The 19,032-nt window shown below is 39.2% G+C and overlaps 1 protein-coding gene across 4 annotated transcripts in view; it reads left to right on the top strand.

Annotated features, from left to right (window-relative positions):
* The window catches only part of LOC115220746 (zinc finger protein GLI4-like), a 467,588-nt gene extending 449,337 nt beyond the window's left edge, over positions 1–18,251 (top strand). For 3 of the 4 annotated variants that reach the window (XM_036510541.1, XM_036510539.1, XM_036510540.1), the window contains exons 14-19: positions 93–254; positions 1,711–1,812; positions 9,075–9,272; positions 11,354–11,495; positions 13,953–14,060; positions 14,916–18,251. In XM_036510541.1, coding sequence (XP_036366434.1) covers positions 93–254; positions 1,711–1,812; positions 9,075–9,272; positions 11,354–11,495; positions 13,953–14,060; positions 14,916–17,230 — 3,027 coding nt within the window. In that variant the 3' untranslated portion in view covers positions 17,231–18,251. The remainder of the gene's footprint in view (positions 1–92; positions 255–1,710; positions 1,813–9,074; positions 9,273–11,353; positions 11,496–13,952; positions 14,061–14,915) is intronic. The other variant, XM_036510542.1, reaches the window with a different exon arrangement.
* The last annotated feature ends 781 nt before the right edge of the window (positions 18,252–19,032 follow it).

Below are 19,032 nucleotides of genomic sequence, written 5' to 3'. Positions count from 1 at the left end.
GGGATTTTGATCTTTAAATTTTGGGGAAAAAATGCGGATTATACTCAAGGACTTACGGTAATATGTAATTGGCTCCCTGATTTCTCTTACAGAAACCCTATGTATGCAAGGCTCCCAACTGTACGAAGCGTTACACAGATCCCAGCTCACTGAGGAAACATGTGAAAACAGTGCACGGTCCTGAGTTTTATGCCAATAAGAAGCACAAAGGCAATGAACATGGCCATTGTAACCCAAAGACAGAACCGGATCATGTGAGTAAAATCCAGATTTTTTTTGTACATTTGTTTGTGTTTGTGAAGGTTATCAGTATGTTAATAACTTGTATTCTTATTTGATATCAGTAAAGGGAACCATCCGAATGTGGCCGTTGCCAGCGCTGCCCTGACTGGCCCGTAAAAAGCACCGGTGGCACGTAAAAGGCACCATTTGATCATGGCCATTGCCAGCCTCATCTGGCCCCTGTGCTGGTGGCACGTAAAAAGCACCCACTACACACACGGAGTGGTTGGCATTAGGAAGGGCATCCAGCCGTAGAAACATTGCCAGATCAGACTGGGCCTGGTGTAGCCTTCTGGCTTCACAGACCCCAGTTGAACCGTCCAACCCATGCTAGCATGGAAAGCAGACGCTAAACGATGATGAAAATGATGATGATGATTGAGGAGGATGTGACAAAATACAGAACTAATAAGAATAACAATGTCTAACATGATTTTTGTCCTTGGGTAGCAACTGTTGTTTCTTATTTGCTTACCCCTAGAAAGTATGAATAATGGCTAATATTTCCTTCAAACTTTGCTTTTCTTACACTTTAACAAACACCAAAGGATCCCTCTCAACACATGGCTATAATGCTCCCTCACTATTCCTGCACATCATCAGAGATGCACATATTGTCAGCGGCTAAGGCATATTCTCAAGTGGTTAAGGTCAAGCAACTGACCAGCAGATCTATGGTATTGAGTAGAATATTTGCTACAACTATATTTCTGCTTCAGCAACGACTAAGTACTGAATCTATCTAAAATGTAATGGTAAATAGGTCAGTTCCAAAACATTGAAGTCCAGGTCAGAAAAGCAAAGTTTGAAGGGAATAGTAGTCACTTTCTTTGATTTCTAGACAGAAGCAAACAGGAAATAACACTCACTGACCAAAGACAAAAATAAAAAATAAAATAAAATTTTGTTACACTGTGTAATGATTACGGTGAGAAATATTTGACCAAACAAAAACAGGTTAAGGTGTTCACTTTGTAATATGCAAAGACTACGAGGTGGGTGCTGAAAAGTTCCTGGTTTTGGGTAAAAGAAAAATGCAGGTGGATCAGTTAATTATGATTTTGTTTAACATATCCCCCTCTCAGATTCACACACTTATTGCAGCAGACCTTCAGTTTTTCTAAGCCCTGTAAAAGCACCCTGAAGGTTTGACTTCCAACCAAGCCTTTCATGATTCCCTTAATGCCAGGAACTTAACAGCATATCTTTGTACAAAGACCCTTCAGCAGGTGTGCAAATGTTTTCTATAGTAGCTTTTCATTGACTAATACTTTATGAGTGAAATGAAATTTGTGTGAAAGCTCCCACTACCCATATAAAATACCTGAATGCTTTTTATGTAACCTTATTGGTTTTTTTATCTCTTTTTTTACTCTTTATTTTTGTTTTTGATTTAAATTTTTCCCCACCTCTGTTCTGACATTTTAGAATAAAGACTATAAAGACGATGGCAATAACAAAAAGGTTGAAGATTGTTTAACTGTGACATCTCTTCAAGTGGCTTCTTCATCACACCGGAGAAAACCTCGAGTGAGTTTGGTCTTTTTCTTAAGGTTTACTTTTTTTCATTTTTATTTTCAAACTGATTCCAAGCATTTAGTACAAGTTTATGGCATACCAGGCAAGTGTATTCTTAAATTGCTCCAGGCTGACCAAAGCTTTGTGTATGTATCTGATGGACAGAAACTGAAAACCCATTACATATATATGTATATATATAAATTGAAATCAAATTCGATGACTGGCATCCGTGCTAGTGAAGTGCTAAAAGTACCATACAAGTGTGATCGTTGCCAGAGCAACAAGCTGGCCTCTGTGCCGGTGGCACATAAAAAACACCATTCGAGCATGATCATTACCTGCGTCGCCTTACTGGCACTTGTGCTGGTGGCACATGAAAAAACATTCGAGCTAGGTCGTTGCCAGTGCCGCTGGACTGGCTCCTGTGCAAGTAGCACATAAAAAGCACCATTTGAGTGTGGCCGTTGTCAGTACCACCTGACTGGCCCTTGTGCCAGTGGCACTTAAAAGCACCCACTACACTCTCAGAGTGGTTGGCGTTAGGAAGGGCATCCAGCTGTAGAAACTCTGCCAGATCAAGATTGGAGTCTTGGCATTAGCCACGTTTGGATGGTACTTTTTACATGCCCTCGGCACAAGAGCCAGTCAGGCGGACCTGGCATCAACCACGTTTGGACAGTGCTTTTTACATGCCAGTCAGGCGGCACTGGCCACAGCTACGATATTGGTTTTATTTGACTCAACATGTCTTCTGAAGCATATCATATCGCCCGACGTATCAGGGGTGCTCTTAACTGGGCCGAACATGCATGGCTGGCATCTCACTTTAGTTTCTGGATCTTCTCAATCACAGCATATCTCCTAAAGTGTCAGTTTCCCGTCATTGCTTCTGTGAGGCCTAATGTTTGAAGGTCATGTTTCACTACCTCTTCCTATGTCTTCCTGGGTGTACCTGTTCCACAGGTTCCCTCCACAGTTAAGGAGTGGCATTTCCTCACACAGCTCTCGTCATCCATATGTAACACATGACCATGCTGGTGCAGTCATCTCTCTTGCATACCATATTTGATGCTTCTTATGCCCAACTTTTTTCTCAGAGCGCTTACACTCTGTCGTGTATGTACACTGACATTACACATCCAGCGGAGCATACTAGCTTCATTTCTTTCAAGCCTATGCATATCTTCAGCATTCATGGCCCATGTTTTACAGCCATGTAGTATGACACTTCACACACAGTCTACCTTTCATCCTGAACGGAGGTGTGTGTATATGTGTGTGGAGGCACGTGGCTTAGTGGTTAGGGTGTCAGCATCATGATCGTAAGATTGTGGTTTCGATTCCTGGACCGGGTGACGCATTGTGTTCCTGAGCAAAACACTTGATTTCACGTTGCTCCAATCTACTCAGCTGGCAAAAATGAGCAACGCTGCGATGGACTGGCGTCCCGTCCATTTGGGGAACACATACACTATAGAAACCAGGAAACCGGGACCATGAGCCTGGCTAGGCTTTAAAAAGGTGCATTTATTTATTTTATGTGTGTGTGTGTCTCTTTGCCTTGACCTTGTGTGATTATTGTAAGTGAATGTCATTCATTTCCATTATTCTGCAAAAACATGTCTGGCTGTGAGGAGATATGATGTTACTTGCATGGAAACACATAAAGGTTGGCAACAAGCAGCATATTTATCCTTAGAAACTCTGCCTTAATAAATTCTATCTGACCCGTGAATGCATGGAAAAGTAAATGTTAAATGACAATGATGATAGCCTGGTGATGACAACGACCCTATAATACAGTTGGCTGGGTCTCTGATACAGTGGTTGGGAATGAGGACTGAAGGCAAGCCTAATGTTTTATAGTTGGTAATAACATGTTTAGGGGTAGAGAGAAAAATAGGGGCAACTGGAAGAGACAGAAAAGCTGTTGGGTGCAGATCTATTGATGACAGCATGATGGTTAGAGTTGAATTTGAAAGAAGTGGAATTTGAGAGAAGTGATTTCAGGAATTACTGCATATTTTGGCAACAGAGGGTTATTCAAGCAAACGAAAAAAAAATGATATGCTAGAAATAGCAATCATATTTCCTGCAAACCACATTGTCGTCTTTAAGAAGGAAGGATGCTATGTATAAATTATTCTTAGATATGTATTTTGGCAACAATGAGTTAATTGAGCAAAGGAAGAAGTGATTTGCTTGAAATAGAAATAGCAGTCAAATCGCCATCAAATTACAATGTATTATCTTAAAGGAAAAAGGACATATTGGATAATGTAGTCTTAGATACATATTTTGGCAACAAATAATTACTTGAAGAGAGGAAGAAGCAATTTACTTGAAATAGCAGTCAAATCTTTCTCAAATCATACCATATTATTTTTAAGAAGGAGGGAAAGATTGGATAATGTAGGCTGAGATACAAATTTTGGTAACAAATAGTTATTTGAGCAAAAGAAGTGATTTTGCTTTTCTAGAAATAGCAATCAAATCTCCCTCAAATCACACTCTATCTTTTAGAAAGGACTCATTAAATAATGTAATCTTAGGTACACTATGTCCAAAACCTGTGGATTACATTTCTGTTCAAGACATCAGGGAAGTCTTTGTGGGGCCTCTGAGTTTGCTGGAAATAAGAAAAATTTCCTTCAAATCCCACTTTACCATCTTAAAACAATGAAGAGCACATTGGTTAATGTAATCCCCAATGCACTTATCCTGAAAAAAAAAAATGGTCATAACTGGAATGTGTTTGATCACAGGTCTGCCTGATCTTTGATGGTCCAGAACTAAACAACAACAACAACAAAGAATTATTTTCTCTGCATGAAATGTAAGTTGTAAAATGTATGATTTTGTTGCTTTTGTGGTGGTGGTCATGGTGGTGGTGGTTATGATGGTAATGGCAATCATGATGGTGGTGGTGGTGGTGGTGGTGGTTGCAGTAGTGGCAGCAGTGGTGGAAGTTCTATTTTGTCTTTGATTTAACATGTCTGGGGGGAGACCCCCTTCGGTCATGAATGACCATGGGATTGCACCTAGAAAGTTATCTTCCGAGACACAAGTCCCGACAAGGTTGTTTATGGAAGACCAGCAGTTGCCCATGCATACCAGCTTCCCCTCTCCATGCTACCAGTGTTATCCAAGGGAAAGGTTAAGGGGCCAATACAGCTTGGCACCTGTGATGTCACAACTCATTTCTACAGCTGAGTGAACTGGAGCAACATGAAATAAAGTGTCTTGCTCAAGAATACAACACACAGCCTGGACCGGGATTCGAACTCACAATCTCACGATCATAAGCTCGACGCTCTAACCACTGAGTCATGCGCCTTCAGAACATGTCTATAAGATCACATTTAACCTGTTTATAAGATCTAACATGTCCATAAGAGGTACATGTGTGATCTGAAGATAATTTTCATCTATCCCTCTGTCTTCTCCACCCATTATTCTTAAGAGGGTCATGGTAGGAGAGTCCTCATGCACATTCTTCATCGGGTCCTATCAAAAGCAACCATCATTACACTTTCCAGCTGAACTCCCAACTGAAACTATAGATATTACCCAACCATCCCATTCTTGGTCTACCCCTAGGTCTCCAGCCTCTTGGTTCAGCTTGAAGAATCAATGTGGGTTATTTTCAATTAATGACTTGATTTGATCATCATCTGTAGCGGATGGTCTGCCTGATCGTTCTTTATCAATAATGCTACAATCTCCAACTTGGAACCTTGCGAACCACTTCTGTACAGTTCTTTCGGATAAAGAAACTTTTCCGTAAACTGCGCTTATTTCTTTGGTTGCTTGTGAGGCATTTTTTCCTATACGGAAAAAGAAAAGCATCAAGTGCCGAAAATGAACTTTTTTATCTTCCATTTTAAAGGGTTACAGAATTAACACAGGTTATAGGAACATAAACCTTCTTCCATGAAAAGATAGCTTAAACTGTGCTCTAAATGGAGGTATAATCAAATCCTGTTTTATGGACTCAACCATGTTCTAAAATAAGTCGAAATGTAAGCTGCTATAAATTGGCACAAACTTTCCGGACAACCCAATAAATTAGCTTTGACTGAGCAGATCTATGGTCAAGAATGTTTTAGCCATAACCATCCTATATTTTATTGTTCAGGAATAGTGTATCTAAGACTACGTTATTCAGTGAATCTCTCCTTTCATAAGTCAGTAGAGAGGAAGAAATTTAGCTTTTATTTCTAACTACTCTAGCAACCACATAGGGGTTCCTCTAGTTCGTGTGATATGCTGTTACAAGCAATGACAGTACTCTGAAATTGATTAACTTTCTATTGACTTGAAGTTTTAAGTTCAGTCCTTCTCACAACAAAAACAACTTCTGATATGATATTCTATTGCGCCATTGGTTTTTTTTCTTTCTTTCTTCCTCTTTTTCTTTTTTCGCTCATGTTGGTATTTCCTTTGGTTTGGGATTTGTATTTTAATGTGGTTTTGTATCATTTACATACATGTTTATATGAAATATTCGATCTTTTCGGTTTGAAAGGCAGTTTTTTCTAGCGGTGTCATATGAAATTGTCACCCATAATTATGACCCTAGTATCAATCTATTGCATTTCAATCTGTTTTAGGGTTATGGTTAGGGGTGGAGGGAAGGGTGTCTTTTTTCTTCAGAAATGTAAATAAACCCAATCTGTTTCTTAAACGAGGGACATATTCATACGGCACAAAATATTTTCACCTCAATAGACGTCATTGATTGGTTGAAATTGCAGAAATTGAAGAAAAAAAATAACAACAAATAGCTTACAAACTATAGAATTTTCTCAATAAAGCCAAGAGAAAAAGATGTTTTATAAACACATTCTACCAGTATACGAAGTTTAAAAGTATTTAGTTACGTGGAAATTATTTTTAAAAACTGCCGTTCAAACCGAAAAGATCCAAATATTCTAATATTATATACATAATTATAATCAGAAGTCAGCCAATTGCTTCGCCACGTACTGAAATTAGAAATAGATGCTAATGTCAATTCAAACTACCATAAGTATATCTGAGACCATAACACACTTTTTTTTTTATATATTACTTATGGCAGTTTGAATTGACATTAGCGTCTATTTCAATATGTGGCGAAGCAATTAGCTGAACCTTGATTATAATTATATAATTATAGAATATTTTGTATAATTGACCTAAAAAGGTTATTTTTAACGTACTGACTATTTGGTAGAATTATTAATGGATCTTTTCGGTTTGAACGGCAGTTTTTTCTAGTGGTGTCATATGAAATTGTCACCCATAATTATGACCCTAGAATCGATCTATTAGGGTGGGAGGAAGGGTATCTTTTTTTTTCTTCACAAATGTAAATAAACCCAATCTGTTTCTTAAACGAGGGACATATTCATACGGCACAGAATGCTTTCAACTCAATAGACGTCATTGATTGGTTGAAATTGTAGAAATTGAAGAAGAAAAAAAAACAACAAATATCTTACAAACTATAGAATTTTTTCAATAAAGCCAAGAGAAAAAGATGTTTTATAAACACATTCTACCAGTATACGAAGTTTAAAATTTTTTACTTACCTAGAAATTGTTAAAAACTGCCGTTCAAACCAAAAAGATCCGAATATTTTGTATAATTGACCTAAAAAGGTTATTTTTAATGCACTGACTACTTGGTAGAATTATTAATTAATTAATCTTACCCTATATTATTATACATGTTTATATATGTAATTATTAAATTATCAAAATTTTCAATAAATATGGTTATGTAGTAAGAAATTAAAAGAAAAATAACGGTACCTTCTAAGTGGAGATTTATTTCTTACTAGCCGAATATCTCAGAAGGTAGGTTCGAGCAGAGGTTTGTCATTGTGATTGAAAAAATAAAATGGTAATTGGACAAGGGAAATAACTTTTACACATCCCGAATCAAACCTAAATGTAAGGGAAATAACTCCCATCTTTACCCATCGAACAATTTTTCTTGAATTTCTCCCATGAATTGTTCGCTGAGTCGTAAATACTTCGTCATAGCCTCTTACGTTCCACCAAGTCAACTTTGTCTTTCTTTCTAGTAGGGATCATGTATACGTATCAGTGTCAATAAAATAAGGACCAATATTGTGTTAGAGTTCACTCAGGCAATTGTACTTACTCATCTACAATCTATCTTTTATCTTGTTTCAATCATTAGACTGTGGGCATGCTGGAGGCACTGCCTTGAGAAATTTTAGTCGAACTAATCAACCCTAATACTTATTTTCTTTTTAAGCCTGGCACTTATTCTATCGGTCTCTTTTGACGAACCGCTAAGTGACGGGGACATAAACACACCAGCATCGGTTGTCAAGCAATGCTAGGGGGACAAACACAAACATACACGCACACACACACATATACATATATATATTTATATATATATGTATATATATGTACATATATATACAGGCTTTCAGTTTCCATCTACCAAATCCACTCACAAGATTTTAGTTGGCCCAAGGCCATAGTAGACAACACTTGCCTGAGGCATTTCACAGTGGAAGTGAACCCAGAACCATGTGGTTGGGAAGCAAAATTCTTATCACACAGCCACACTTGTTTACAAAATTGTTTGTAAGTGGTGTGAGGACAACTCTAGATTCAAACCGTCTCTACCTGTTAGCTATTTTCAGTTATGGAAAAACCATTATGATGATGACGAAGACAACCACTACCACCACAGCTATTCTAATAAATAGTTAAAAGTATAGGTATCTAAAAGGCAGCGAGCTGGCAGAAACGTTAGCACGCCGGGCGAAATGCTTAGCGGTACTTCATCTGCCGTTACATTCTGTGTTCAAATTCCGCCGAGGTCGACTTTGCCTTTCATCCTTTCGGGGTCGATAAATTAAGTACCAGTTACGCACTGGGGTCGATATAATCGACTTAATCCGTTTGTTTGTCCTTGTTTGTCCTCTGTGTTTAGCCCATTGTGGGTAATAAAGAAATAGGTATTTCGTCTGCTGCTATGTTCTGAGTTCAAATTCTGCCGAGGTCGACTTTGCCTTTCATCCTTTCAGGGTCAATTAAATAAGTACCAGTTACGCACAGGGGTTGATATAATCGACTTAATCCGTTTGTCCTCTCTGTGTTTAGCCTCTTGTGGGTAGTAAAGAAATAGGTATAGGTATCTAAGCATAAAACAAAAGACTTGTTTAACCTCTAACTAACATAAAAAAACTGGAAGTAAAACATTTTAAAATGAGACGTTAATTTTTATGTTTCTGTCACAGGATACAATGAGTTCCTCAACTGGACCAAGCCATCAGTTATCTCCAGACAGCAGTCCTGAAGTAAATGTTACATGCAGTACTGACCACCATAATGATCTGATTGAGGACCATATTACTGGAGGTTCACAGATTACTAGTACAGTGAACACAGACGCCCTTGAGGAAGAATCTGATATCCCAGATGTTGATGAAGTAGATGTAAGTAAAGAAAAATTTTGTTCCTGCGCAATAAATTAGCTGCTTATCAGATACTTTAATGATCTAGCCATGTATGCTTCTCAATATATATACATTCAATGGATATTTGACCTCATCTTGTTTGTTGTTAACACGTTTCGGCTTCTATACTCTTCAGCCTTCAGCAGGTGTCTTGGGGAAATTTTGAACCTGGGTTCTCATTCCTAAGGTATTTTTCAATGTTATTATTATTATTATTATTATCATTATTGTTCAGGTCACTGCTTGGAATAGAACTCAGAATCTTAGGGTTAGTAGCCCGCGCTCTTAACCACTACACCATATGCCTATGGGCATAGTGGCTAAGAGCGCGGGCTCCTAACCCCAAGATTCCAAGTTTGATTCCAAGCAGTGACCTTAATAATAATAATAATAATAATAATAACATCGAAAAATACCTTAGGAATGAGAACCCAGGTTCGAAATTTCCCCAAGACACCTGAAGAAGGCTGGAAGGTATATCAGTGGAAACGTGTTTAACAACAAACAAGATGAGGACAAATATCCATCAAATGTAAATAATGTAAATAATTCCTGATCTCTTAAATATAGAACTGTGTGTATATATATATATATCATCGTTTAACGTCTGTTTTCCGCGCTAGCACAGGTTGGACGGTTCGACCGGGGTCTGGGGAGCCAGGGGCTGCTCCAGGCTCCAGTCTGATCTGGCAGTGTTTCTACAGCTGGATGCCCTTCCTAACACCGTGTAGTGGGTGCTTTTTATTGCTGATGTTGATGGAAATTTCTCATGGAAATTGTAGTTGTGAGCCCCGTGCCGCTTTGACTGGCATCTGTGCCGGTGGCATGTAAAAAGCACCCACTACACTCTCGGAATGGTTGGTGTTAGGAAGGGCATCCAGCTGTAGTAACACTGCGAGATCGGATTGGGTCCTGGTGCAGCCTCCTGAGCCGAACAGTCCAACCCATGCCAGCATGGAAAATGGACGTTAGACGATGGTGATGATGATATATATAAGGGGAGTTGGCAGAATCGTTAGCATGCCAGACAAAATGCTTAAAGGCATTTCTCTGGTATATACACAGTGTATTCATCCCTGGATGTGATGCAGATGTGTTGCAGGAATGCTCATTTTTGCCAGCTGAGTGGATTGGAGCAATGTGAAATGAAGTGTTTTGCTCAAGAACACAAGGTATCGCTCAGTCCAGGAATCAAAACCACAATCTTACGATCATGAGTCCAACACCTTAACCACTAAGCTATCATAATCATCTAACGTCCATTCTCCACGCTGCCATAAGTTTGATGGTTTAACTGGAGATGTCAAGCTGGAGGGTTGCACCAAATCTCTGTCATCTGTTTTGGCATGGTTTCTATGGCTGGATGCCCTTCCTAATGCCAACCACTTTACAGTGTACTGGCTGCTTTTACATATCAGCTTTTTATGTGATGCTTTGATGTGGGTGCTTTTTATGTGGCACCAGCACAGGTGCCATTACATGGTGCCAGCATGAGTGCTTTATACTTGGCGTTGGCATGGGTGCCTTTTACGTGATGACAGCATAGGGGCCTTTTTACACTTTTTAAGGGGTGCCAGTACTGCAATGCATTTTTTTAATGTACGTCTTTGCCAGATTGCTTGGCAAATGCTTTTTTGATACCACCCAACCATCTCAGTACTACGAGGAATATAAACAATCATTGTAGTGTATGATTCTCAAGAGGAGAAACTGTGGAACTGAAGGAACCTGGTGATGGCTTGCAGAGGGACTGAACACAGAACCATGTGATTGGGAAGTGAAATTTCTAACCATAAAGCAATGCAAGATAATAGATATGATAAAGCATAAGCCATAATAAGATATAAACCATAATAAGATATACTCATGATAAGTTATAAAAATGAAAAAATATAAACTGTGATAGGATATAAACCTGAGCAAGTTGTGAGATATTTTATTGATTTGGTCATCAATAGTCCATAATATGCAGATAAACATCTTGAAATACTTTAAGAATTGACCTTGTAACCATGTTTTGTCTTATAAAGCAATACATTTAGTTTAATTTGTTTTTTCAGATTCCTTGGCAAAATACTTTGGTGACTCGAACCAACCGTCTCAATACTGCCAGGAATATAAACTCCAAACTAAAAGGAAGAGTTTTAAATAAAACGCCAGCCATGTCCATTCTTCCAGAACTTCCTAATGTAATGAATAATGGTAAGATACAGACATTTAATTACTAACTGTATATTCCTTTCCTTACCATGTTCTTTTCCCCCTATATATATACATATATATATATATATATATATATATGAGTGTGTGTGTTTGCATATATGTATATGTGTGTATGTATATATTTGTGTGTTTGTGTATACATAAGTACATGTGTGTGAGGAGACCGCCTTCAGTAATGAATGACCATTGGATTGCACCAAGGAAGTTACCCTCCGAGGCACAAGTCCAGGCAAGGTTGTTTTGTGGAGGACCAGCACTCATCCATAGATACCAGCCTCCCCTCTCCACACCACTGATGTTATCCAAGGAGAAGGCAAAGGCCAATACAGTTTGGCACCAGTGATGTCACAGCTCATTTCTACAGCTGAGTGAACTCGAGCAACATGAAATAGAGTGTCTTGCTCAAGAACACAACACAGCCCTGTCTGGGAATCAAACTCAACCTCACGATTGTAAGCTCAACACTCTAACCACTGAACCACGGGCCTTCACACACGTGTGTATATGTGTGTATATATACATATATGTATATACATATATGTATATATATATATCTATATATATATATGTGTGTGCTCATGTGGCTCCCCCGTTACCATCGGCCATCTTTCTTCTAATTTGTATTTCTTTCTTTCTCTCCCTTGTAGCTGGATCAAGGAAAACATGTTCTTGTCTGTCTCCTGTCCTAGCGTGATTTATGCATTCACCACCACAACCTTGTTTAGGCTTAGCAGCCCTTCCTCTTTGTTTTCACTGTCCTGTTTGTGTTACCAACTTTGACCCTCCACAAAATCCCAAATTTGCAGGAGCAACTGCTTTATCGAAGGCGTATATTGTTGTTAAATGCTCAAAATACAAGAGTAGAAAAAAATTCAACAACTGATGAAGGGTCATTCTTTGTGTGTGTCTTGTTTTCCATTTGTGTCGTTCGTTGTTTGAAAAAAACAGTTCATATTCCATGTACTCATACTTCGTAATTTTTTGTTACATACGTTTCGTGATGTCTTGTGCCCACATATGCATATATATATATACACACACATGTATAGATGTAAGCATGTACATATGTATGTATACATATAAATATATATTATTTATATATATATATGTATGCGGATGTTAAACGATGATGATTGTGTGAAAATTGATTTAGTATTTCTAAATTGAATTTTTTTCCTTGTATGTTTGGATTAATATTCCCTCAAATAATTATTATATATATATATACATATATATACACCGTGAGAGAAAAGTTGGACCTAAGAAGCATCAGTTGTAGTGTGCAAGAGAGACGTTTGCGCTGGTATAGTCATGTGGTGAGAATGGATGAAGATAGTTGTGTGAAAAAGTGCCACACCCTAGCAGTTGAGGGAATCTGTGGAAGAGGTAGACCCAGGAAAACCTGGGACGAAGTGGTGAAGCATGACCTTCAAACATTAGGGCTCACCGAGGAAATGACTAGTGACTGAGACCTTTGGAAGTATGCTGTGTGTGAGAAGGCCCGGCAGGACAAGTGAGACCATAACCCGTGGCCTCTACCTGGGATGTAGCCAGTCCACTTATGCATACCTTTCCTTCTTGGGACACAAAACTCTACTTGTGAAGACCTGTTGAGGCAAGTGAAAATCAAAATCAAAATCGATCAACATCAATGGAAGTTGTAGTTGTGATACCAGTGCCAGTGGCGCGTAAGAGAACTATCCGAACATGGCCGTTGCCAGCGCCGCCTCGACTGGCCTCTGTGCCAGTGGCATGTAAAGAGCACCATCCTATTGTGGCCGTTGCCAGCCCCGTCTGGCCTCTGTGCCGGTGGCACGTAAAAAGCATCCACTACACTCACGGAGTGGTTGGCATTAGGAAGGGCATCCAGCTGTAGAAACACTGCCTGATCAGACTGGGCCTGGTGCAGCCTTCTGGCTTTCCAGACCCCAGTTGAACCGTCCAACCTATGCTAGCATGGAAAACGGACGTTTAACGATGATGACATACATACATGTATATATATACATACATACATGTACGTACATACATACATGTATGTACATACATATATGTATATATATATATATATGTCAAGCACATATGGATACTGCATCCTTCACAACTGCTTTGCTTCTTGAAATTCACCATCAGTACACCTGATGCCTAACTCCACCCATCTTTTTACCTAGGAACTCATTCACACTTCACTTCCTGTACACTATTCTATGTATTGTTCATTTGCACTTTTGGCTTATTTTTCTAATGAGTTGTGGTTCACCTGAACATTATATACAATAATTTCATTACATACACACACACAAATGCACATATACACGCATATGTATGTGCCTGTGTGTGTTCCACATTCTAATTTTCACCTAAAATTTTCTAACAGGTCTTAGACCATATTTATATTTTGGCTGCTACCCTAATTATCATTGTTGTTTTTCCCAGGTAACCGTCGGTGTAATGGTCACACGCAGCTGACGATATCTGATTTATCAAATAAAATACCACAGATTAAGAATAATCCACAACACAAAAGGATAGCTGACCTAACAGGTAATTAATACTCTCTCTCTCTCTTTTACTCGTTTCAGTCATTTGACTGCGGCCATGCTGGAGCACCAACTTTAGTCAAGCAAATCAACTCCAGGACTTATTCTTTGTAAGCCTAGTACTTATTTTATCAGTCACTTTTGCCAAACTGTTAAGTTACAGGGACGTAAACACACCAGCATCGGTTATCAAGCGATGTTGGGGGGGACAAACACAGACACACAAACATATATATACATATATATGACGGGCTTCTTTCAGTTTCCGTCTGCCAAATCCACTCACCAGGCTTTGGTCGACCCGAGGCTATAATAGAAGACACTTGCCCAAGGTGCCACGCAGTGGGACTGAACCGTTGTGTATATGTTTGTGTGTATGTGTTTGTCCCTCCAACATCACTTGACAACCGATGCTGGTGTGTTTACGTCCCCATAACTTAGTGGCTTGGCAAAAGAGCCCAATAGAAAAAGTACTAGGCATACAAAGAATAAGTACTGGGGTCGATTTGCTTGGCTAAAAAAGGCGGTGCTCCAGCATGGCCATAGTCAAATGACTGAAACGTGTGTGTGTGTTAATATATGTTTAAGTGTGTGTGTGTGTATGCACGGATACATGTAACACATTTGATACTTAATAGAGTGTAAATATTTTTTCCAAAAATACCCCAGAAGATTAACCAGGGTCAGAATTTAGGATACTGGCAAATGGCACTTCAAGAGGGGCCTACCAAAATTTAGGTGTGCATGACTATCCACACACACACACACACACACGTGTGTGTGTGTGTATGTTGAGATGTCATTATTTTAAAAATATTGATTATCTAATATTATTTTATATTTTGCTCTTCTTTTTCAGGTCGTCAAGAACTTTATACCACTTTGGGTAACCCACCAGTTCGCAGAGACAGCAACACGAGCAGCACAAGTTCCTACATGAGCAGCATGCGATCTGAAAACAGCCCGTATCCCTATGGAAGTGTGGGCAGCCAGTTTTCTAGTCGGAGGTCAAGTGACTCTTCACAGCTTTCTACTCACCTCAGCATCACAAATTCTCCTTATGAGTACGACATCACTGGGAACCTGCCAATGAGTTCTCGTCGGTCGAGCGGTGAGTGCAGTAACATTGGTAACATGACGGCACAGCTTCAGAAAGCGTCTCTTGGGAGCCAAACAAATCTAATGAACAGCAGCAGCCTGAAGAACAAATACCAAAATGAGAGGTTGGCAAGGTTCTTTGCCACAAGACGGGAGAATGATGGAGCAAGAACAAGCACACCTGCTCGAACACCTTTGCCTCATGAAATACCTAACCGAGAAATCAGAAGAGCAAGTGACCCTGTCCGTACTGCAGATCCAAATTTTGCTGCACTGAAGTCACTGCAAAGGTTCCACAGTTTGAATATGATGCGACCCCTTCCAATACCGAATAACATGAGGAGCCTGCTGAGTAAAACAGACTCCATGAACACGTTTAACTCTTCTCGAAGTAGCATTGCAACAGATTATAGCATTGCTGAGGACCAGGAGAGTGGTATTGGGGTTGCCATGGATACCGTTGATAACGAAGCATTATTGGAAGAGAATATGCTCGAAGATAACGAAGACATCATCATTCCAGATGACATGCAGAAGTTCTTGAATGAACGTTATGGTGTTTATTCCATATTTCCTCTTAGCAACGGTTATATAGGTGGTGGTACAGGTGACGGCAACGAGATGGCTAACGTTGCTAATGGCAACAGTAATAATAATAGTAACGGTAATGGCAGAGATGTGAACATCTCTCCCATGCATGCTCCGTCACAGCATTATATGACCAATCAAAACACAAACCACCAAACATCAAACACATGCTCCTCGCAGAACAACAGTGCACAAGGACAGGTGTATGGTATGGGCCAGAACTATCTCGGCAATAACCTCAATCAGGGAATGGCCTATTCTGCTGAACAAATTATGGCAATGACAGGTAACAATAGTACCAACCCCTCACCTGCTGCAATGCAAGCAAGTATGGCTCAAATACAGCGATGGAATGCTGCAAACCAGAATTTTAACCAAAGCAATAATGGAACTTTACCGGCAATCTCAGGAAACTCTGCCCCAGGAACGCCATCATATGGCATGAACATGGCAAACCTTCAGCAAAACTCAGGTGTTCTTGATCAGAATCTCATAACTCAACCTCTCAATAATCAATGGATTATGTCTCAAGGAAATAAACCTGGTATGGAATCGCGGAACCAGCAACAACAACAACAACAACAACAGCAGACTTATGGTAGTTCTTCTCCGAATAATATTCTCAAACTACCGTCTCTCCCAACTCAGAAACAGGAACGGAAAAGTCCGCAGGTTCAAGTGCCTCACATTAGTCAATCACAAATCCCAGCTCGAGCGAAGGCCATAAATCGGAGCCAACACAACGTTAGGCAACAACTACAACAACAGATGCTGTCTAATAACCGCAGCAGTGTTCCACCCCAACAACAAGGAATGTATAACACTTCAAACCCTTACAACCAACCTCTACCTAATGTTCACTCAAACTTATATGTGCAGCAGCAGCAGCAACAACAACAACAACAGCAGCAGCAACAGCAAGCTACTAATGCTACTGGTTGCCTACAGCCACACCCACCACCTGGTCCCCCACCACCAGCTAATTATGCACCAAGCACTAATCTAATGTCATCGTCCACGCAGCAGCAGCAGATTGCCCCTGTGGTCCCTTCTACAGTGATGTACAATCAAAGTCAAACTAATCCGTCTGTCTCAGCCCTTCTCGGTCGACCAAGCTGCCAGCTCGGAAGTGAACAGGTGCAAAATTCCTTCCCCAGTACCCTTGAAATGTCACCGGGTTGTAACCAGGTGACAAGCTCAACAGACAAGGCTAGAAACCCTTCAGAACCCCCTATTGAAGATTTCATGGACAATATAAACTCAATATCAACAGAAAATTTGATAGACAATATCACATCTTTATCAGCAGAAAATAATAACCGCCATCTTCTTTACAGTCCGTCTAACTTGCCCAACAGTCGAATGTCCCAAGCCTCTCGCTATACAAACATGTCTCTACTGAGTACCGACAATATGGTAGTCAATGATATGAGCTCAGTCCTGACTCAGTTAGCTGAAGAAAATAAGTTCCTTCATATGAGGCCTTAATTTTAAAAAAAGAAATAATAATAATAATAATAATCAAAAAAGTTACAGAAACAAAAGAAAAAATGCTCAGCCCTTTTTATTTGGGTCCTTTTTCTATGTAATATGAGCTCATTCATACATATGAGTTCTGTGTGTGAGGCCTCAATTTGTAAAAAAAATACTCAGTTCTACTAATTTGTCTTACAGTCAAATGTTTCAGGGCTCTCCTAGCTTCAACATATCTCACCAACATACTAACTACAATACATGATGGTCATGGATCGAAGCTCTCTGTCCACTGAGTCTTCTGGTTTTTGACTAATTTCTTGTGAGAAGAAATTAGTAAAACAAAAAACAACAAAACAACCCCCCACAAGTCATAATGTTATTGACAAAGCAATTGGATTCTGATTGGTCGTTTTTTTTCTCTCAATTTTTTTTTTCTTTGTCCCCCTTACACAGTTTTTGCTTTTGTTAATTTCTCCCTCCACTTATTTTTTTTCTCCATTTTGCATGATATTTCTCATCCTATCTTTTTTTCTACGAAGGGCAAAGTGCTACCATGCAATTAAATCTTTGCTCATTACAGGCTCATAATTGTACAGAATCACCTAAACGGTATTCGATTTGGTGCAGGAGTAGAGCTCTTGACTGAACGACCTTATATTGATCTTGCATTTCTTGGATTGGTTACTACACAGTACAACACAATCCAAAGATCAAAGGTCAAAAACTACAATGGAATTTTGAACTCTGAACTATATTCTATTCATCAGTAATGCTATCTCTCAGTACCTGTTAAAAGATTTAAACCCTAAAGTGATTCAAAGCAGGGTTACATAAAGCATTGAACTGGAGGATCACTTCACTGTTTCTCAATCAGAAGCAAATGGTTTCAAGTTCAAATCCTACCAAAGTTAATTCTGTCTTCCATCATGTTGGGATCAATGAATTAAGTCCCAGTTGTGTCTACTGGAATAAAGATAAAAATTTATGACAGTTAAGAGGGATTACTTCTTTCTACCATGGAGTAAAAGTCAAAGTAAGGTGTCACATTATTCTTTGTGGTGGCCATCATTGCAACCATTTTTTTTTATGACCATTTCCTAACACGTTTCATTCATTTGTTTGTTTCCAAGATTTTGTTTTGTGTTTTATTTTTTAAAAAAGTGATTATGTATGTGTATGTGTGTTTGTGTGTGTGTGTGTGTGTATACGTTTGTACATGTGTTTTTGTTTGTTGTTTATATGTGTGTAAATAACGATTTTCTCAGGTTATAGAAAAGCGAAAACGTAAAATGATGTTTTCCATGATTGTATTAAGAAAAACAGAAGAGATTACCTCCCCCCCACCACCACCACCACCACCTCCTGAAAAATCCTTTCCAACATCCCTAAAATTGCCCCTTGCAACATCACTTTTTAACCCCCCCCCCATGCAACATTATTTAAAATATTCTTTACAATACCATTTAATATCTCCCTGTAGAACCACACTCCAGTATGTCCCAACATTGTTTTAACCCAAAAACATTCAAACTAGCCATATCCAATCCAAATACTCCCCACCACTGTTTTATGTTCAAATTGGTCTGATCTAACCTCTCACACCTACCATACAATGCCATTCTAAAAATAGACAATAACATTATCAAAATCTCTAAGCTTTGAGACAATACATGATTAATTAAAAACACTATGAACAGATAAGCTTTACATTTGGCAGCGTAATTTGAACGCTAAAGGGTTAAAATGCCCTCTTTGGGAAACCACTGAAAGCTTCATACTCACACAAAGACTCATTAGAATATGTACTGAAGTGG

This window comes from Octopus sinensis, linkage group LG17 (assembly GCF_006345805.1).
Source record: "Octopus sinensis linkage group LG17, ASM634580v1, whole genome shotgun sequence".
Taxonomy (NCBI): domain Eukaryota; kingdom Metazoa; phylum Mollusca; class Cephalopoda; order Octopoda; family Octopodidae; genus Octopus; species Octopus sinensis.
This window is presented reverse-complemented; position numbering and strand designations above follow the sequence as displayed.